Source organism: Fringilla coelebs, assembly GCF_963513975.1.
Source record: "Fringilla coelebs genome assembly, chromosome: 5".
Taxonomy (NCBI): Eukaryota; Metazoa; Chordata; class Aves; order Passeriformes; family Fringillidae; genus Fringilla; species Fringilla coelebs.
The window spans coordinates 71038592-71061058 of record NC_140033.1 but is presented as its reverse complement, the minus strand read 5'-3'; the positions used below and the strand labels follow the sequence as shown (position 1 = coordinate 71061058).

Here is a 22467-nt window from a genome sequence, read left to right as displayed (position 1 = left end):
ACAAAATGGAAATTCCAAGCAAACGTGCATCAAAGTGGTTTCAAATCAGATATGGAGTTCTGCTGACCTCTTCTGGAAAAAGAAAACAATGTCACACTGTAAATTGTGTGCATTGTAGGCATCTCACTGGATTACTGCCTTACAATGTTTCAATATATTGAAACTATGTAACTAATTAAAATACATGTGACCACTGAACTCAAACACCTGAAAAAGCTAAAACCAGAGAACAGTTCAGTGTTCAATTGTTTTAGAGAATTAATTCAAGCCACTTCAAAAGTTGGAGGTGGCATGACAGGGTAACGTATAAGTTACATTTTTCAATCAGTGTAATATCTATTCCTCAGTTTAAGTAGACATGTTTGGCATGTCTACTTAATTAGATTAAGTAAACATTTAATTAATTTATTTATTCAGAAAATTAAAATACAAAGAATTTGACTCAATAAAAAAAAAGAAAGCAGAAAAAACCCCCTCATAATCAGGTCAAAGGTGTATTCTGTACAGCAAGCACATTTCTTCAGAAAGGTTTTATTAATAACTGCATTCTAAATCTCTCCATATCTACAAAGAAAAGGTTGTGTTAAAAAAGTATATATAAATGAAAGATGTGCCTTTTTAGAGAACATGAAAGGTATCTACAGTGACTGCTTAGAAATTCTTTATACTGGAATATCTGCCCTGAAATATACTGCATTGTGCTGACATTATTCTTATGCTGAGTCGAACAATAAAGCCACATCATTTATGTCTGTTTTCAGACAGCATGGCAATTTCATCTTCCTATTTTTCAAATTAATGTGTCTGTTAATTACACATTTTTTCTTCATCTGAGGGTGGACCACACAAACTTAATATGGCATTTAGCCAGTCACCATTCAGATCTCGTGTCCTAATGCCTTTAAGTGATGCAAATGAGTAGGTGTTTGCATCTGAGGTTAGCTCAGTGTAACACTCCACAAAGCAGCTCCTTGCCTACCTTTTCTTTTTAAAGCTGGTTTCAGGCTGTCTCATCCACAAAGCTGATGTCCAGCACAAGCCAGCACCCCAAAATACAGCATCCAGGGGCAGTGTGGGGCTGGAACCCCAGAGTAGCTCTCCCACTGGTACAAGCTCTCCCACAACTGAGGTTCAAGCAATTCCAGATTTAATCAACCTCCCACCATCTCAAGTGACACATGCACAGATGAGCTAAAAGGATTTGCACCACTTCCTTCAAGTTCATGGGAAGCAGTTCTAGAGGAGATTCCTCCCTCTAATTCCACCTCCTTATGAATTATTCCAACAGCCAGAGCTGTTCTTCCACAACTGAGCAGACTGCCTGGATCACCTTTCAGATTAAAGCAAGCTGTGAACTGGAGAAGAATCTGCTTTTGTCACAGCATTGTAAAATGCACAGTGGCCAGGGAAACTAGAATGAGATTTAAATACAGTAACAGCTAAGCCACCTGTAATCTGCCCTTGCAGCTGGTGCACAATGTACATAAAGTTCAGCAGAAATAATTTGGAAAAGATTTCCAATACAGGCCACAGGTATTTAGAACAATCATCAGCCTTGCAGAACAAGGTGAAATAAGCTTCATGCATACAAAATCATCTTTTATTTATGGAAAGAGACTGGTAGTTCAAGAGTTTGAATGCCATACCAAGATTAAGCTGTTGCTGAAGACATGTCAGCCAGACTCCTTGTTTGGACTATACTACCAATTTAAAACCATCTCTCCCCATTTTGTCCCATCTCTTTCTTCTTTTCTTCAGCCAAGTCTCCACCTTTTGCACGCCCTCATTTCCCAACATGCTTAAGAACACCTCAGGTTATTCAACTTTTTTAACTTCTGATCCTTCTACCCCAATTCAATATTTTATCCCTGGTTTAAACTCTTCTAAATTAATACTGATGTCTTTCCTATCCAAACACAAGTTCTCCACTTGGTTCTCGCCTCCTTCCGGCAATTCCCCAATATTTTGGTGGTAAGTTTATTGAAAGAAAAAATGGGGATGGCAAAAAATTAATTCAGGATTATATCTTTTAAATTGGAGGGAAAAAGGGAATAAACACATATTTCAGATCAGCATCTTTACATATTCAATTAGACACCAAAAATATCTCTTGTGATAAATGACCACTGTCACTCATGACCATGGAAATGCCATCTGAACTGTGCTCTTATTTAGAAGACAAAACCAATTTTCTTCTGCAACACAAAATTGCTGTTAGACATTTCCCAAATGGATCAGACAGGAAATGTTGCAATCCATTCAATCTGTGAGCTACAAAAACTACCACCAATACCTCTTAAAAGTTCATTTACTAACAACAGTGGACAGCTCCACAATACCAAAGAGCCACTATTGCTTATTTCTGATTAAATGTCTACAGCAGTAAGAGGAAAACAGAAATATTTCTTAAAGATTGGATTTTTTTAGACACACAGGTAAACAGAATTCATCATAGAAATACTTACAGTACTATGAAATACAACACTGTGGCCTTTTCCTAAACTTTCTATATGTGCTGAGAGGTTAAAGCAGATGGCTCGATGTCTTATAGCATCCAGTGTTTGTGCATCAAAGAAGTCATGAGGTCTTGCTGGAAAAAAGGAAAAGAGATCCTTAGTGTTCAACACACTGAAAGCATTCAAACACATTCAAGCATGTAAATAGGTCTGAAGTGTCATTAGTAAATCATTTATCCTTCTGTCAGCAGCACTACCTTGTCAGAGAGCTGCAAACATCATTGTTACTGAGAGGGAGAAATTATTCCTAGAGTAGCACAATTCAAGTTTGCTCAAAACACACTCCCTGTGAATAAAAGAGCCATTTCCAAAAATGCAACCACATCCACTCATTTCAGTTTCAATAATGCTGAATAGTCAGGTGAAACACTCCACACTATTACACATTTCTCTGTATGCACAAGTTGTCATTCCTTGTTCTTGGACTATTAGGAAACATTTTCTGCCTAAGAAGCACAAGCTGCATGCTTCACATTTTGCCTTCAATTTATAATGAGTAAAGCACAACTAACACCCATCTGAGATTTTCCAACCAGTATAAAAGCAGCAGGCATTATAAAGACCTTTTCCTTTTAGAAAAGGGTTTTTATAGCTAAGTGTTTCTTGAACAATAGAAAGATTATTGAATTTTGATTTAGGGTGTAAAAGCAAGTCCATCAATTCTACACTAAAAGTACTTAAACTAAAAAATAATTGCTATTAAGAACATATTTGCATGGTATTAGAAATATTTCACTGAAAAGTTTTAAAATATACCATATAAAACTGTAACTACATTACATTAGCAGAAAAGTTGGAATGAAAATATTCACATTTTTAAGCCTTACTTGAGAGCAGCAATTTATTAAATAACACACTGAAATTAAAACTAAGAATAGGAACTGGTATTACATTATCAACTATGCATTATCCTGAAATCTGCACAAACAGTGATTCAAACTTTTGCTGTCTTCATTTAAAACATCTTCTATATTCCTGTATCCATTATTTCAAAATGAACTACAAATTGCACTTGGAGCTTAGCACTTGCTGCACTCCTGGGGCTGGATTGTTGGTAAGCATTCATCTGTACATTCTGTCCTGTCCCTGCTCCATCTCAGCTGGACACTGCCAATTAGGCAATCATCTCCCTGCAATGAGTTCTCACTCTAAGTGGCAATGTAGGACCCCAGCTCGTGCTGCAGGTGCTCAGTGATGCAAGCATATAAATATTTGATAAATAAATCTGAGGGAGGAAAGGAGGGAGGTTGGAAAGAAGGAAAAAAAAAAACCCAACAAATTTTTGCTTTCAGGTTTATGCAACAACCTGCTCCAGGATTTACAGTGGAAAACATTCAGCACACTGAGAAGAACAGACACAATTTTTCAAAAGTGTGTGAATTATTTAAATTATTCTTAAGTGTTAGTATTTTCTATGCATCTTTATCCCAAAATGATTTTGAGGAAATGGATTTAAGCATCTTCCTTTGTGCTTAATAATGCAAGTTCCAAGCACATATCAGTTCCTTAAGTCAAATAAATTACAGCATCATATCAGTAACCCACCAAATGAAAACCAAGCCCTACAGAAGTAACAGAGTCTTACAGCAAATTTCATGAACAGAAAGCTTCTTTATCTCTTACATTCCTCCTGTGAACTTGATTATCATGCTTGTTAATAACTATAGTGTCATCTTTGCAATGAAAAAGCAAGTGACAATATTGTAGTCAGGGAAGCTTCAGAACAGCAATACTGTGACCTATTTTAGAGGTGCACACTTGCAATATATTTGGTTCTAAAAGCCCCTGTGCAGGAGTGAGAGAACATGAAAAAAGGCCACCCAGGAGAGAAAGCAAGCCATGGACTCCAATCCTGAATTACTCTACACCAAAATTTCTAAGACAAATAAGATCTCTACAGCACCATGAATGTGACCAGTTAAAAGGGTGCCACCAGTAAAACAAGCTTTTATAATAAAAGGCTGATTTTCAAACTTAGAAGAATAAAAACATAGGACAAAAGAAAAGTAAAACACTTTAAAATGGCAAGATCTTAAAAAAAACCAAGTAACAATAGAAATTCTCTTTTAAAAGTATCAGAAGATTGTAGTCTCATCACATATAGCCACAGTAAAGCCTCCTTTTTCATGATACATTTTCTCACAAAAAGGTGTTACCTTCACATATAAAAAGAGGAAGCAAATGTATAAATTTGCTGCACTTAAACTATTAAGAATCTATACATGAGCGTGCTTCAGTAACAGCATGTATCAGCCATTAATTGTCAATAAATATTTAGTAATCCACTTACATCTTTAAAAAAAAGCCAGGTTCTAATAAAACCATGAGGTAGAAAGAGCATACTGGCAACATTTTTTTTTTTCAGAGACAAATTGTTTTGTGCTGAAAAACTGCCAGTTTTGGTCAAATTATTATCTGCAAGTGATTTAAACAGATTGTTCACTATTAAATGGCATTTTGTTTTACATCCATATTATTAAGTCCTTGTAAGAGAAGAGAACTTGCAGAGAACCTGGTTACATGTGTTAAACATCTCTCCTTTTGGGCACTTAGAAATATCTAAATATAAATCCTTCTTACGTATTTAGCTTTATATACTCTAAAATGAAAATACTTAATGATGTTCATTGTGTTATTTTGGCTTCTTAGATAAAGCTTTTGCCTTCCCCCACGCTTCTTGTAAAGACAAAAGACACAAACTTGCACACTTCATTCTTTAACTAACACCAAGCTAAGAAACAAAGACAAGCAAGATTGTATCAGCCCTTTGTCACGCTCAGTTCACCAACAGTAACCCACACAAAGTTTGAAAGGAAAGCTGCCAATACTCAGCATTTTCAGAAAATGCCATCAACTTTGGATACATTTCTGGGTCACATACCCTCTGGAGAAATACATTACAGAAGTCAGTTCCCAATTCAGTTAGAGATGATTTCTGCCCCAAGGCAAAAGTCTACAGCCAGCATTGCATTTGTCTCAAGAGGCAAGAAGATAAGAAATTGCTCAAGCAGCTGTCATTTTTCTTCCTGTGCAACACTTGATCAAGACAGTAGACCATTCAAATACTGCAGTCTGGTCTTTAATATTCCCACAATATTTATTATTTCCATTTTTTGCCATAAATTCATTCATAACTTCTGCAGCAAATTCTTATTACAACTAAAGCATATTAACAGGTGATTTGAAGTTTTAATTATGAAGCTCTGATTTGAAATTTGTAAGTCAAATAATATGATGTTTATCAATTCCTAATAAAATGCCAACCTGAAAAACTACTTCTGCATGTAGTGGGGTGAAAATTAATTAAGATGCATTAAATCAGCCACCTAACAAAATCAATATGGAAAGGCAAGGTAACATGCAACTCAAGAACTCCTGAAAATGAGAATTTTCAAGTAACCAGTCTCAGACCTTTATATTTTGGGTGACAGTCAACAAATCATGATGATCCTTTAGGAATCTGCAATTACCTCAAGATGTCTCTCTCATTACATCTAAGATGCAAAAAGATGCTGCAAGGTGAGCCCATAACCCTTCGCTGATCAGCCCTCCCTTCTGCAACCTTCTCATTTACCCAGACCTCCACAGTGAAAGGGAAAGCTCTTTGAAAATCAAATTCTGAAAAGGACAGAAACAATTTTCTAATTTCTTTAAATGTTGAACCAAAACCAAAGGAATTCTTAAAATCTCTACTTTTAAGATGTGTTTCACAATACAATTTGCTCATATATATTTTAACAAAAATAAGAATTTTTAAGGAAACTTTTCAGAATTCCAGAGGATAATGTAACTTCCCAGGATATGCTTGTCTGCATGCAAGGCAGAAACATGACCACTGCTTCATAAATTTCCATGAAGTTAAGAGTTCAGGAGAAATAAAACTGGGGACAGTATGAGATTTTAAATGTCCAGTGTTTATAAAAAAAGATATCTTGTGCTACTTTCCAATACTGCAAGATGGATTTTGCACCACGAGTAAAAACACATGTAGTTTATTCTTCAGCTGTTGACATACCAGCAGAAAAAAATGTAATGGGGTTTTTTAATGCCTCTTCTAAAATGCAGGTGGCAGAGTAGCACTTTAATATTAGCAAATGATCAGTTTGGTACTGGAGAGTTGCATCCAAAGCAATTATAAGCCTAAGTAAAATATTTCAACAGTTGCCTAATCTTTCCTAACTATTTCTGTAGATTAGAATCTCTATAGAAATTTGATGTTTTATTAGTCTAATGCTAGGACAACTCAGGAATCAAACGACCAGATCCAAATGGACTAGAAGAGGTACTGGGTAAGTGGTGATTTCTCGCTAGAGGAAACAGTTCTCACTTTAAATGACAAATCACACCTCTCAGCACATTGGTTCATATAAAATTAATGAACATCAACTATGTGGAGATAGATTAAAAAAACATAGCAAGTCAATTCTGCCCAAAATTAGATCTTGGTTATGCTCATAAAACTGTCATTACCATAATGAAATGTTGTGCTCAAAAAAGAGCTTATATAACATGCATTTATCTCTAATTTATATGAATCTGCAATCTCTGTCTGAACTTCAGATCTCATTAGCATTAAACAGAACCCTTTCCAACAGTAATAAGAGTCAGTAAACAAAAAGCAACTCTGAAATGAAAAGCTTCTCTCAATTGGCAACTCCCATTGTTGCTCACAGGAAACTGATCTTTTTTCCTTGACACACAGATATTTACCCTGAAAAGGAACACAAACAGAATCTGGAATTGTTTTCTTCCCATCACAAGGAATGCCAACCCTACCAGATTCAAATCTGCAGAGAAACCACCAGAGTGAGGAGGAACTTTCACTCCAAGACAAGCCTTTCAAGAACTGCTGTGAAACACTTACGTAGTGATCGTCGTCTCTTGTTCTTCAATTTTCTTCTTTTATTCATTCCAGCTTTAGATGGAGATTCCTCTTTGGCCTTCGGCTGGCTGGCAACTTTAGAAGAGTTCTGCTGGCTGAAGTGTGTGGGCACATGACGGGCAAGTCCTCCCTGAGACGCAAAGCTGGCATTGCACCCACCAACTACACACTAGTGAGAAAAAAAGAGAACAACTGCATCAGTGCCCGTGTGGCACAGGAGCTTCAGACACCTTGGTGTGACTTTTCTGCCTCAACTTCCAACACACTAAAGCAAAACTAAATTCTTAATGACCATGCAATTCTTAAAAAGAAAAACCAAAACATATTCTGAAATACATTTGTTTGAAGTTTTTAACTGTCAATAATTATTTCATGATACAATATTTTTATGTCACACTGTATTTTATATAGTATAAGAATAATCTCAAACAATGCACCGGCAAACTTCCCTCTGCATAGACCAGCATTCTCTTGCCTTTCCAAACACTGTTACTGTTTCAGCACCTCTCCAATGCTCTCCATCTGGTAACAGTAACATCCTCCTTTCTTGTGACAAGGCAGAAGTAACAAATCCATCCTTACTCACATGAAATTTGAAAGAACTGAATGCTCTGTGTAAACACTATAAAAAGTCAATGAACAGCTGCCTTACAGTTCTGTCTAAAACTAACTTCAGTAAAGTAATAGTAGCAATTACTTATACATTCATTTTGGGATGCTACTATTAATTTAGGAACATCTAAGGCAGTTCCAATTTAAAGGAAATGTCCTCTCTCAACAGAAAAATAAGATCCAACAATAATCAAGATGAAACATACAAACAATGACAGCAGCAACTAAGCTTGTACTGGCTACAATTATTGGTATTTTTACAAGCATCTGATTCATATTTACAATTATTTCATTTACAAAAGAAATATTTAAATTATACCATTGGAGAGGGAAGCACAACCCTTTTCTATTGGGCTCTGAGCTTACACGGGTAATAGAAAACTAATTTTAGAATATGCATTTCATCACTGGCTGCAATTAGTTTTGAATCCATGATTGATTTTTCTTCTTGATTGGAAGACAAGAAAACAGCTTCAGAACTCCACATGTCCCACTTTTTGCCCCTAAATCCCAACTGTGTTGTTTTCTAACAATGACTGCAGAACTGAGAAGCCTATTTCTGCCTCAGGCTTAGCAACTGGTTTTCCATGATCAGTGGTAAAATACAGTGTCCACAAAGGGAAAAACTGTGCTTAATACTTGCTATAGGACTAAAAATATGTACACAGATTTCAAGACAGTAACAGGCAAAAAATGAAAGTTCTTCACTTTTTTTTGTGCGTTTGTTGTGTTTTTTAAAGGGAAGAATTCTTAGAGGGAGTTAGAGGAAGTTCTCTACGTAATGACCTAACTCAAATGTAAAATTCCCTGACAAAAAAAGCTTGAGCAACTTTCACATGGTATTTGTTCCTCCCTGTGTCCCCCACTAAGAAGCATTTTAAGAATTGTGAAGATTTCTACCAAAATCCCCCCCTATGCCTTTTAACCCTGCCCTAAGATTTCCCATGTTCAAGCAACAGCAATTTTGTCTACTTAGTGACTTGCAATGGAAGAAATCCCAGCACATCTGTGAGTCCCAACACACTCTGGATGCTGATCTCATTACACTGCAGTAACTCCAACACCATGTTCCTTACTTTAAATTCATACTGAACATGAAAATTTACACTTGCAGAATCACAGGGTGGTTTGGATTGGAAGGGTCCTTTAAAAGTCATTCAGTTCCAAGACCCTGCTGTGGGTAAGGCCAGCATCCACTAAATTAGATTGCTATGCCCCTCAAGCTGACCTTTAACCCAAACCACTTGTTTTTATGAAAGATGATTTAACTCATAATCAACAGATGAATCTACAATGCATGTGTGCATCAGTTTAAACATTTTCTGCTCTCCTTTTATTTTTTTTTTGTTTGTCCTTGAAATAGTTGTCTTGCCCATAAAAGCAGCTTCACAAAACTAAGCAAAATCTAAATTTCATGTTAACTTTCACTAATGTGCTCCTGACTTCATATTCCAGCTCTTTCTGATCATACAAACACTGTCAGGGGAAAAAAAAAAAAAAAGCTCCCCCATATCTTGAAATTCAGTCACACTGAAAAATTGAAATTTTAGTTTTACTAAAGCCTGCTGGAGGTCAAAAATAACCTAAAGCCTTGGTACAGAGCATGCATTACCATATTCCAAGTTAAATGTGGTATCAAAAAGGCAATGCCTTTGGGAAAAAAACACAAACTGTGTCAGGCACTTTTCTAAAACTTTTCAAACCCTAGCTGTGCGTCTTGTCAGGAGGGAAACATTGTTTTATGACTAACTGCAGGTTGACTCACGATGACATAACTTTTTTCTTGTCAGGTACAGAGCAAACAATTCCAAATATTCTATCTGGATTATCTACAGAAGCTATTGCTAACTTTTCTTGCTCTACCCAAGTTTTACTTTCAAAATCCCTAAACCAACATCCTTAGATCCTTGATATCTGCTACTTGCAACTAGAAATTGTCTTTTTCCAGAAAGTGTATTAATAGTCTACAGCCACAGTACAAAATATTTGCAGAAATTATTGCATTCAGATTTTGTTTACTTTGAGACTACCTGATCATGTCTTCAAATAATCAACAGCTGACAGATCAAAGATGCAGAGAATGCCTTTGCAGTAGACAGGAAATAGTAGAAGAGGAGAATGAAAAAATCTTACCTGTTTGTTCTTTTTTTTCTCTAAAATAATATATCCAGCAATCCGTTACTAATGGGTAAAGTCTCTTCTCTCCAAAGATAAAGGAGCAGTTCAGGCTGTCACTTCAGGATCTCTGGACGGTAAGTCACACCAAATCAGCTTCCCACCAGATAATTATATAACTCTAGAGGCCTTCTAATAAATCAAACTCAACTATTATGCACAACTTTGAACCAATCTTTTCATTGTTCCCCCAAAACCTAAATCTCAAATTTTTGCATTGAATTTGAAATACAACAGATTGGGTCCGGATTGGTGGATATGTTACTTCAAGAGAAAGGAAGTAAACATGTAAGAAGTTTAATTTCTCCAGTGTACCCATACCCACCATTATTAATGGGCAGTTATGACCAGTGACTTTAACAAACAGGATATAAAAGGATCTAGCAATGCAGGTTTTTGTTCTAAATTCAAAATAACCAAATCTCTCTCCTATTTGGGTTATTGAATGTGTAATTTTTTCTAGTAAATCTAACAGAAATAGTTTAGACATCTGGATTATCTTTCTTATTGTCTCAACATCTGAGTGTTTGGGCAGAGTGCCTTCACATTTTACATCTGCAGTGCTCTGATGGACAGAACATATTCTGCCAAGAGAGTAACAGACATGAATTGCCAATGAAGACTGGAGCTGCTCGCCTGTGTTTTCTACATTTCACCAAGCATTACTCTACTGAGAGCTGTATCAAATGCAGTCACCCCTTCATGAATTCTGGAAGTTACAGGGAACACCAAACTTCATTTTTAATACTACTTTCTTCCCCCATTTTAAGGAGAAGCCTGCAATGAACCTGTGCACTGCCATTTGTTGTCACTAGAAACATTTACCCCACAGCAGCAAGCCTTGCATGCCTGCTCTTGAACATGAAGAGCCCATCCACTGGAATCCATGGGTGGAAGCAGCTGCTAACACTCCCACATGCATCCTGATAGATTCATTTAGGTTGGAAGAGACCTTTGAGATCATCAACCCCAATTCTAATGCTACATGCAATTATTACTTTATTAGTTTTACTTTATTTTTATTTTATGAAATTATTTTGCAAAAAATCTCCCACTATTTTGTGCTCATCTACCATTTGTCCTTTCATTGTGCTCAACATCTAAGAGCTCGTTTGATGCGTCTTCAAGTAACCTTCAGTGCCAAGTGATACTTGATTAATTTAATTTTTCCCTGGCACACCAGGAACCATGCTGGAAAATGCAGGTTGTCACAACTCCTTTAGCTATTCCAATACTTGTAACAGCCAAGTTTAGGACAAGGAAGATCGATTATCTTATTATTCACTTCTTTTCAAGTTGCCATGGACAGTTTGTTGAAACCAGGATGTTTTCTGACTCAGCAGATTATTCTTTTACATCCTGTCTATAAAGTCTGAAAGCCAAGTTGCTGAACCCTCAACAGGACCAGCCCTGCATGCTGATGATAATCCAAAATATTCCACGGGTTTCTAAGAAGCTGCAAAATTGTGCAGTAAGAGATCTAAAAAACAATAATGTTGAAGGTTTTCTCTCTCAACTCTGTCTGTAAAATCATACACAAAGATGAGCATACTAAATGTCTTTGGAGAAAATACCTATATTCAATGAATATCTACAATGGCAAAAAAATATCAAAAGGACTGGCTAAAATCAGACTGTGAAGGAAATGACTCAGAGAGGAGCTGGATGTACACTACCAAAATATTGCCCCACAGAAAAAAGGAGCTAGCATAACAGTCTCAAAAAATAGGCATCCCTAAGAAATTCACCTTTTCTGTGACAGGTACTGCAATATTCATGATGAGAGGGACACACTAAGCCACACAACCAGGAAAAAAAAAGGATAAACTTATGAAAATATGAACCATTTTGCTTTTGCAATTTACAAGTGGGTTCATTTCTGTGACATATGAACTGCACAGTCACACGGTTGATAGGAATGAATGGAAAGGGCAGGTAAAACCCACAAAGACTTTCCAACAGGAAAGCAGAGCAGCTCATTTAGAGCTTTTAGTCAAAGGACAACTCCATGTGTACCACAAAAAGAGATAAACCCAAAACGTGCAACTACATCAAATGAGCCCATTTGCAAGCAAAAGGGGAGCTGGACAGGGATATATCCTTCTATGCAAAAGAGAGTTATGTTTGAGACAGTCCCCAATGCTTTTCAATTTAAGAAACTACATTTCTCTCTTTTTTTCACTAGAAATGTAAGAATATATCAATCTGTGATATACTTATTACTCTCTTCTGGTCACTGCTTGATCTACCTTTTCAAAAATAAGAATTCCAATTTTGTAGTTGTCATTTTTCCTAGCTAAGATTATTTGTTTTTCTTTTAAACATTCTAAACAACAGTTCTTCAGACAACAGCATAGAGCTGTACTATTTCCACTAGTGCTTCTTACAGCTTTCCTCAAAAATCCCAACATTATTTTTTAACTAAAACACTGAATGACTACTTTCTGCAAGTTTTCTAAAATGACAGATTCCTCCCTTTTATGTTAGGATTCAAGTATACCTTCAGGAGGCAACTGAAGTTTCATTTGCAATTTAGGTTTTGGGAGATATTTTGTCTGCAGTAATTATCAAGAACAGATCTTTAAACCAACTCTGACTTCAAAAAATCTGGCTTTCCCTGAAAGGTGAGCAATTAAGATTTATGAGACAAGCTAAATGCACAAAATAGACACATTGGCTCAATTTTTGACTGGCTGCCACAAAACAATTAATAAAAGGCTGTTCTTGGACTGGTCAAAACTAATATCCAACACTTCAAGTGTTTTTTGTCTCAGAGAGTAGATTTCTAAAGTTAGCATTAAAAAAAAAAAAAAAAAAGAAGCAGCAAATGAAGGAAGGGAGCCAGTTAATTAATAGATTGCCATCACAGACACTCACATACTTGGCTACCTCATGTGAGCCCTGAAGCTTATTTCAGCATAAATGACAGGGGAACAAAAGATGTTACAAAATTCTACTCAGACCACAATTATCCTCCATTCAAAGCTCCCAGGAACAGATTGAGAAATACAGGGATAAAAAACAAACACAGGGACTCCAGACAACAGTATGAAAAAATGCTGCAGTGACACACATTGAGCCAGGATGATTAACTACTGCAACCCTCCAATGTTTTGTTCTCTCCCTCAGCAGGACCAGAAAGGACAGAAAATCAGCTGGTGAAACAACAGATATTGAACACAAGATGATTATTATCAAAAACAATTGTGGACAATTTTAGGGCTCTAGCTGTAACCAGTCAAAAACACTAGGGTATCAACTGCCTTTGCCAGGTAAGGCTGACAGACTCAGAAGTATTACTGGTGCTTCTGAACTGTGTCCCCCTCTTCAACCCCATGTCTCTGCAACTGAACTTCTTTGATCTACACCAAATAAGAACACAGATTAAGCTATTAAAAGACTTTCATCCAAGAACAAAGCTTGCCATTATACTTAGAGGTAGACAACTATTTCATTCCAAAATAGAGAAAACCTAAGGTACAAGTTTCCTCTGGTAACTGGTGGTTGCTTTCTTTACAACTACTATTGCTACTGCTACCACTATTATTGTTATTATTATTAATAATAATCAGAGATTAGGATTTACTATTAGATCAATTCCTGGAACAACCATATCTGCAAACTTGCAGGGATCTATGATCCTTATGCTATCCTTCCAAAAAACTCATTCCTTCAAACACAGGGTATGATAACCTTAAAACTCATTTTCCTGTGGTTACTTTGAGTCAGAAATTTTCAGTCTAAACTACACAATTCAGTATGGAAAAAAAAAACTGTTTGGTAAAAAAATCTTTTTCACATGCAATGCACTATTTTTACTCTCTTGGTTTTGAGTTAATTTAGTTTTGTTTTCTGTCATAACTGTTATTAAAACCTATATAGAAAATGTAACTACAGAAAGAAACCCCTGTAACAGAGAAGTATTTTTAGTAATAAAGCTGCCTCAAAATAAATTTTTTTACAAGTGGAAGATATTACCTGAGGAGAAAGAGAAGAGAGGGAAGACAGGGACTAAAACTTGGTGAGGCTAGGGGTGGGAGAGAAGGAGGCATAAATTGCTACCTAAACTCAAAAAAAAAACCCAAATCCTATTTCATTTTCATATCCTACATGGAAGAACTTCAGTCTGAAGTAGTGTGGGTGGGACTTACCATCAAGTGATCCAGGACTGACAGCTATGAACTGCCCCAACTGTATCCATAAGAGGATGAAGCAACTCATTAATAACGGATTGGTGGATATGGGAATGATAAACACTACTATACCTAGAATTGCAGGTACAGATTAAGGGGAGAAAGAAAGAGAAAGTTAGAAAATACTGTGCAGGAAATACACTCAGGTCAATGGTCCTGCATTCCTGACTTCCTTATTCTGTTCAGAGAATGAACCATAAATAGTCACTGCCAGTGTTTCTACGGAGTTTAACAAAAGCAGCTCTTACTCAAGCAGGAATATGCACCATCAGCCATGATCCAAAACTCAATGTGGAAGTGTAAAGTATGAGAGAAAATATCTCAGTTACAGTGTAAGCAGCTCTACCTCAAAATGCACAAAGCCCCTGAACTTCAGCACTATTTACTTTTACACTCCCTGCCACTTATAGATTAAAAGAAACAGGGATAGAGAAGCAAAAAGAGTTTCTTCATCTGCTTTTGTAAAAGAACAGGACCTTTGGGCACTATTACTGCAAAGAAGAAAGCTCAGCTCGCTTTTCTTCAGCTCACTCCAGTGACGGTATTTTTCAACTGACATATTGTATTAGGAAAAATAAAGAGAATTTTTCTAAAAATGAGGGAGAATGTATGTTACAATGAGCCTTACCTTGAATGGTTTGTCCCCACTGTGTGTCAGCATATGCCTCTGCAACCAACTTTGACTTGTTGAAGGTGTATTATACACTTTGCAACCTTTCCACAAGCAAACAAACACCTAATAGAGTAAAAACGTGGTAAGTTTACACAAGTCAGAGAGAACAGTAAATAAAAAGCACGTTAGCAAAGAAGGCTGTTTTTACAACATCTCACAACATTTCAAAGAATTCTGAAGAACAACAATTTATTTCTAAATACACTTCTCATATCTCACCAAGGAAAAAATAATTACAACCTCAAGCATTCAATAAGAACAGGTCACCGGAAGAAAATACCAACAGACAGATGCTCCTCCAGATAAACACAATCTAGAGCAACAGGGTCGCTGCATTTGTGTTTGCACTCAGTATCTGTACCCACCAGATATGGAGTCAGAACATTTTTAAATGAAAAATTTGCATTTTCTGGGTAATAGTTATAGAAATAAAATAATTTATTCACGTAAGTAATTAATTTTATTCCTTGAGCATGAAAAAGTAAAAACTCTTAATTGCAATGCAGTCTATATATTGGAGTTTTGTATTCTGGAATACCAGATACTTCTAGTTAGGGCCTTACATTCAATTCCTGATGAAGGAAGCTACCAATTCTCATAGGATTCAAAACCTATGGCTGTTTTGTGATTCCAGTGTACAGAACAATCACATGCACAATAGTGCATTAAGGGGAGCAGAACTCACTCATGCTGCTTTTCTCTCTCCTCTCATTGTGTTTATCTGTAACTGAAGGAATAAAAAAGCTCAATGAACTTGCCTTTCATTAGAATTTCCTCAACAGGTCTGTGGGTGAAGGGAGGTAAAGCCCTAATTTGTCACAGTAAAAGAAAGTTCCCAGGAACAGCACTGTTCGTAACACAGGTTTTCAGAAATGCAGGAAACTAATTGGATTTCAGTTTCTTGTTCTCTTTTGGAGAATAAAACCCCCTCAACCTTCAAAAGATTTTATTTTCCAAATAAAAAGCAGCCACGGGAGTTCTGAGTTCTTGCTGTACAATAGATCCATAACCCAGCTTTAGTCAGACAAAGCTGGAAACCCCTCAGTGGCTGGGACTGATCCAGACCCACTGACACAAGGCCCAAGCCCCTGAACCTTTGGGGTCTGCCACTCCTCAGTTTTGAGATCCCCTCAAAGCCACAGGACTGGGATTTCTGAGATTTCTGGCTCTGCAGCAGCTCCATGAGTGTGCTGGCATTTTCAGCAGCAACTGCAGACTGAGGGGCACTTGGCAAAGGTGTTACTGGGAGCCTACAGTCAGGGGAAACACAAGGACCTGGGTTTGCAACCACGTGCCAGAAGTCTACACAAGGCTTCTTGGGAACCCCTGTCAAAAAGCTGAACCCAAAATATTTCTGAAATAACATCTTTCAAAAGCAAAACTGTTTTGTGAAAAAGCTTCCCAGACTCTTCATGGATGTATCTGGTTTGGACTGGAGCCATGACCTCGGTATTAGCTGGAAAAAGTACATTTTACCATGCAAAGATGTTTATCCTATTACCTTCCATTCTCAATACACAATTACTTAGGCCCCACTTTTCTTCACATTTAGAGCCATTGCAGTTAAGTAAGGTCTGAAATGCCATCAAAATCAAGAGACAACTTCCAACACACTTGAACACCTCACCGGCAGGTGGCAGACAAATCCCTGAAACAAACCCACCAGGACACATCCCCCTTCCACAGCCCTGCCTTGGAACTTCCCAAAAAATTAACTCAAGTAGAGGCATTCCAAAGGGTGAACTCAAATGCAACACTTTGTGCTTCCAACAACCTCCTCTTTCAAATACACAAATACAGTCCAATATTTTCTAAATAAAAATATCCACAAATCATGTCACATGAAATGTAAGTGACAAAAAAGAAAATACAGGAAAAAAAAAAACCCAAACCAAAATCTGCAAAATATTCCAGCCCCTTTTTAAGAAATGTAAAGGATGGGATAACAAAGATCCAAACACACCTTATTCATTTCATTGTTTCATGCAGGTTTCATGTAACACCTTTACACACCTCTGGACAGAACTCAGAAATCATCTCAAGGGTGGCTAAAAAGCCACCACACTGGATGGATGATTCTGCTCAAATACTGGACTGAAAAAAGCCATCAAATATGAAGCTGAAAAGTTCAATCATGCCAAAAAATATTATCTAAATACAGCCAGAGTCACAGCTGTCTCAGTGACACATTTACATAATAAATTATTTAAAGTAATGCAAATTAGTATTTTATTTAAGTTTCTTATTCACTGAAGATAAAGTGCAACAGCCTAACATTTTCCTTCTGAAGAACTGACAGGGCAAAAAGTCAAAAGATAACAACTATTCTACTTTGAGAACTGATATTCTCTCTCCCAGAAATTGAAAAGCTGCAACACACAGTGCCTAAAGCAGGCAGATTGCTTGTGCTGGATGTAAAGGTAGTTTACATGATATATTCCAGACATCAGAGGTAATTTTGGAACTTGAAGATGGGAGGTAGTTAAGTACAAAGTTGAAATTAGTCTACTAGAAGATGTTTTTAAACATTAAAATTGAGACCAATTATCATTTGACCAGGGATTAGACTGGAATTTACATGTTTATATATGCAACTCAATTTAAAAAAAAATTAGATGCAATTATATAAAAGGCAAAGTTGCCATCAGTATTACACACACAGAGCTGTTTTGTTAAGACTTTGTACTTGAGTCAGTTTTACATCTTCCCTACTGTACATTCTGGATGGATTTTACCTGTAGTGAGACTCCTTTGGTAACAGTAATTAAGATGTGACTTCACCTGAGCTCACATGCAGGAACACGTACACTAAGAGTTTAAGAAAATGAATTCCAAGTGTAAGCACTGCAAGACACACCAGCAGCTTCAGGATGCTGAGAAATCAACACACTATCAAAACCCTGGAAATCTCAATTTACGGAAAAGAACTGACTACATTCCTTTGCTGCCACTACCTAGCAAAAAGGAATTTTGAAACAAAAGTTGGTGCTGTCATTCAAGAGCAAAATATTGGCAAATAAGAAAGAAGGAAAACCCAAAGGTGACACCAACCCCTCCTCGCTGCCCGTCCACGTGGATGGAGCGAATGTGATCGGCCAGGTCCGGGCTGGAGCTGAAGCAGGCGTGGCAGTGATCCCAGCAGCAGTTGTAGGCAATGCTCTTGGCAGAGGAGGCAGGAACTCCCTGGCCATTCATCATCACTGGCGTGGAACGCCCACTGGAAATTGTGCTGTCTACATCCATGATAGTGCTGCTTATGCTGCAAGACAAAAAAAACCAAAACTAAATCAAAGTTTGTATTTGTTGCATATTAACAGAGCAAATCCAAACTGTAGCTCTTTTGTGCTGTTTATGTCCATGATAGTTCTGCTTATGCTGCAAGACAAAAAAAATCCCAAAACTGAATCAAAGTTTGTATTTGTTGCATGTTAACAGAGCAAATCCAAACTGTAGCTCTTTTGTTTCAGATATATTTAGACAGGGTGGAAAGAAAACCTTGCACAGATTTATTATTTATTGTGGTTCACTGCTTTATTAATAAATGTACAGTTAGGAAACAGCTACTATTATCAACAGCGTAACTTCTTCTGGACACTGGGAACAAAAGGGAGGAATGGAAAAGCCTGAATATATTGAGTCCAGCATCCCCTGCCAACATTAGAGCCTTAAAAAGAATACAGCACTTCAGTTCTACCCAGGGTTTAAGGCATTTCCACACGGCCCCAGCACAGTGTCCCTCAAGAGCATGGTCAAAACTGTTTGTTTTGGTTTTGCAAAACGTTTCCAGAGAAGCCAGAATCAGCAGAGGAAATCTGCAGCCAGCAGGGGTCACTTCCATCAGCCTTTCTGCTCTTTACCTCAGCAGATACAGAGACAGGCATCAAATACATCCGAATAAACTTGCAGAGATCAGGCTCTTTCCCTGTATAAGCAAAAGGATGGAGATGGATGCTCTTTCTCACTAAATACCTACTGATAACACCTTTTTTTATCTTGGTTATCCGCTCAGTTGCCATGAGGGCCTTTAAGTACTTCTCTTCCACAAAGCCACAGCATCACAGAACAGCTCATGTTTGACAGAACCTCAAAGACCAGGTGGTCAAATTTGCTTAAACAGGAACGAGTGAGATCAGCTTGCCTGTGGTCTTGTCCAGTGGAGTTGTTAATGGGTGTGTTCAAAGGCTGGCATTTCTGCTACCTCTGAACAATCTTCTCAATGGCTGACTAACCTTGTTCTGGGGGAGGGGGAAGTTTCCCAACATCTCATCAGAATTTCCAGTGCTGCAACTTCTGTCTCTTGTCTCTCATCCCTGGCAGCTGCAGGGTTGAGATGACTCTGCCTCCTCCATTGTTAAACCTCCCTATCAGATCACAGAACACAGAAAAACCCTGCCCTCCTCCTCCCAAAACTGAAGGAACACATGCACTCAGCCTCTGCGTGTTCTGGATTTGCTTCAGCACCCCAACCACCTTGGAGAGCCTCCACCAGATCCTCCCAGTACAAGTGGGACATGTTAAACTATTCTGCTTTTAAGATACAGGCATTGTTCCTCATTTTTACCATCACTGTTTACATGCCCAGTATTGTTCTATTACACACTGAGATGAATGAAAGAAAAAACACCATTAGTCAAAATCTGAAGATAGCATTAGCATGTTTGCTCCTCTGCTGTAAGAGTCTCTACTAGTGATTTCTCACATGATCTCTATCTTTCTGAATCACTACAATGCTAGCAGGTTCTTTCTGAGACAGATTTTAAAACAATCACAGATATTTGCTTTGTTTAGATTTCCCATTCTCACCCACCATGTAGATTCCACTACTTTTATCAGTAAAAAGTGGCTTGCCTTAGTCTAAATAACAGATTCTCTTTAGCAATGCTCCCAGTTATAAGTTTTAGTTTTAACTACCCTCAGTAATTTGGTTTCATGGACACTTATCTCAAGAGATACCAGCAACATAACAAATCCCAACCACAGAACCCTTAAAAATCATCTTCCAGCTCCATCTGTTATTAAAACTGACCAGCTATTTCAGGCCTTTGTGTTCCAAGTTAAAAAGAAAGTTTCAGATACCTTTTCAACACCTTTTGCTTTAATGAAGGTATATCAAATACATAGCTCCTAAATGATACACCAACACCACATGCCTTTCTTCCACCGCCCTCCCAATTTCAAACAAGGTCTAACTACTTAGAAGGCATAGTTTCCTACCCATGGCAGTCATACAGGCTATTTGCTGCTGCACAGAAAACTTCCAAATTTCCAGATTTCCATTATTTTTACTTTCTTCCCTTTTCTACACCCTGAATACACAGAGCTTTCCATGATCCCTCCCCATGTCTCCCTTCCCTCCTCAGTAATCTTGATTCTTTTTATGGCATACAACCTCCCAACTTGTCACTAGCAAGTAAAAAAGTATTCCACTGGCCCTGAGCTGAAGCTCCCAGCCCCAAGAGCATTAAGAGCCACTAACTACAGGCACTGCAACAGCATTTTAGGATCCCTGTACAAAATTGTCAGAAGCTTTATCTCCAAAACCTGTTGCAAATAATCCTAATTTTGCCACTGTGCCAGGCTCACAATAGATGCAATTATGGGACTGACATCTTCTTCCTCAACTGACGCCTAGGACAAAAAATGATCCCAAAAATAAAGCCTGTAAAACTGCACTGTGAAAGCAAAATTTACCCATGATGACAGAAAAATTGAATAATTAATTACAGTTAATTGTGCCACCACCTCACCTCCCCCTCAGTTTAAGCTATCCAAATGCAGCTTTCTCAAAATCACACTTGGAAGTAGGTTTGGACACACAGAGTGGCACAGAGCCCAACCACTTCTGCCACAGACAGCGCTGTTACACGGATCAGTGGTCCCGACAGGAAGCTGCTCAGCCAAGGATGGCAAAGCACTGCACACACAGCACTCGTGCAACAGCTGCCTCACACCAGCTCAGCTCCCTAAATAACCCTGCCTTTCCCACAGCTGAAAGGTACCAAAGGAAACTGCTTCCCAAACACTTTCAAGGAGGAGTTCAAGCTTCAAAGCTATTTCCAGTCTGTACGGGTTTCTACACCCACAGCCAGCATGAGGGCTGCTCTCACACACCCCACAAACACTACAAGCAGTACAAGCAGATTTCTGACTGAGAGGATGTGTGGTGCTGCTGACCACAGGGCAGAGTATGAGGGGTATTCAACAGTTCCCTGGTTTACAGTCTGGTCTCAAGTGGGAAAGCAATGAGAAAACATAACCCTGAACAAGTTCTGTGAAAGCATTTTGGGGCAGGGGAGAAGGGCACCCTCACACAGGTGTGTGTGTGTGTGGTTTCTCCGTTCCACAGGCATGAAATCCACTTAATTCCTCTGAGAAGAGATAAAAAACCCCCTGAAAATTATCAACCAAAAGCATGACAGTTTAGTTCACATGGCCAGTGCAGCACAACATACTCTGACACAAAATCAGGGGTCTCAAATTTTACAGCCTAAGGAATGCAAAGCCTAGGCTTTGTGGTTTTTTATAAGCTATCTACCTTCTTCTGGAGAAAAATATGCAAAAGTCAACTGATCCCAGCAAAAGCTATGATAAAGTGGGGTTATTAATGACATAAGAAACCAGTAACAAGCTAATTTAGCTATTACTGTTTAAATGTTTGCTGGGTTCAGGCTTAATAGCCTAAGTGTTTGCTAAGGGCCAACAGATTAACATGGTATCAAAATTTTGTATCAGAGGAACTGGAATAAAAAAAGGCTGCCCACAGCACTAAAACCAAGTAGTAGAATGTAGAATTTGGAAACTGAGAAAGAAGTGCTACACTGAACTATGATTCTATAAGCTATTCAAAATCCTGTCTAAAAATGGGAAAAAATATAACTCTAATCCAGTTGAGCAATAACAGCTTAATATTTAAGACAAAATGCCCTTCTTCCTTCTAGAAACTTACCGCCCTGGCACATTCCTTCTCTAGTAACAATCTGTTAAATAAAAATGGAACATACATTTTTTGTTTCCTCTTCTGTGCCTCCAGAACCAGTGTATTTCAGGTGATCAGGTGCCTCCCAGTACTAAGAAAATCTAGAATTACTTTCTGCCTCACTTAGCAAGTCCTGTCCCTCACTAAAGAGGTAAAGGCTGCAAAGAGAATCTATGAAAGACCAGTGCCCAACACAGCTCAAGCATGTGTAGTTTTCTCTGGTGTTTCTTACACTGAGAAAATATCAGGAAGCTTTTCAGAGAACAGTCTGCAGTGTATGCAACATCAAAGACACTGACTTGGGCGGTCTCTTGACCTGCCCATTTTGAGATGAAGCAGAAAGATAAGTTTTACAGTCAGAGCTGTGGCTGCTACTAAGTCTCTAAAGACTTAACTGCAACACTGTGTCTGTTAAGAGCTTCCCAATTCACCCACTTTTT

The 22467-nt window shown here is 37.8% G+C and overlaps 1 protein-coding gene across 2 annotated transcripts in view; it reads right to left on the bottom strand.

Moving 5' to 3' along the window:
• Positions 1–22467, bottom strand: part of AEBP2 (AE binding protein 2) — a gene marked incomplete at its 5' end in the record, with an annotated part of 42160 nt that overhangs the window by 6154 nt on the left and 13539 nt on the right. For both annotated transcript variants that reach the window (XM_084205918.1, XM_084205919.1), the window contains 4 exons: positions 2466–2590; positions 7381–7567; positions 15007–15114; positions 18103–18310. In XM_084205918.1, the coding sequence (XP_084062044.1) occupies positions 2466–2590; positions 7381–7567; positions 15007–15114; positions 18103–18310 (628 nt within the window). The remainder of the gene's footprint in view (positions 1–2465; positions 2591–7380; positions 7568–15006; positions 15115–18102; positions 18311–22467) is intronic.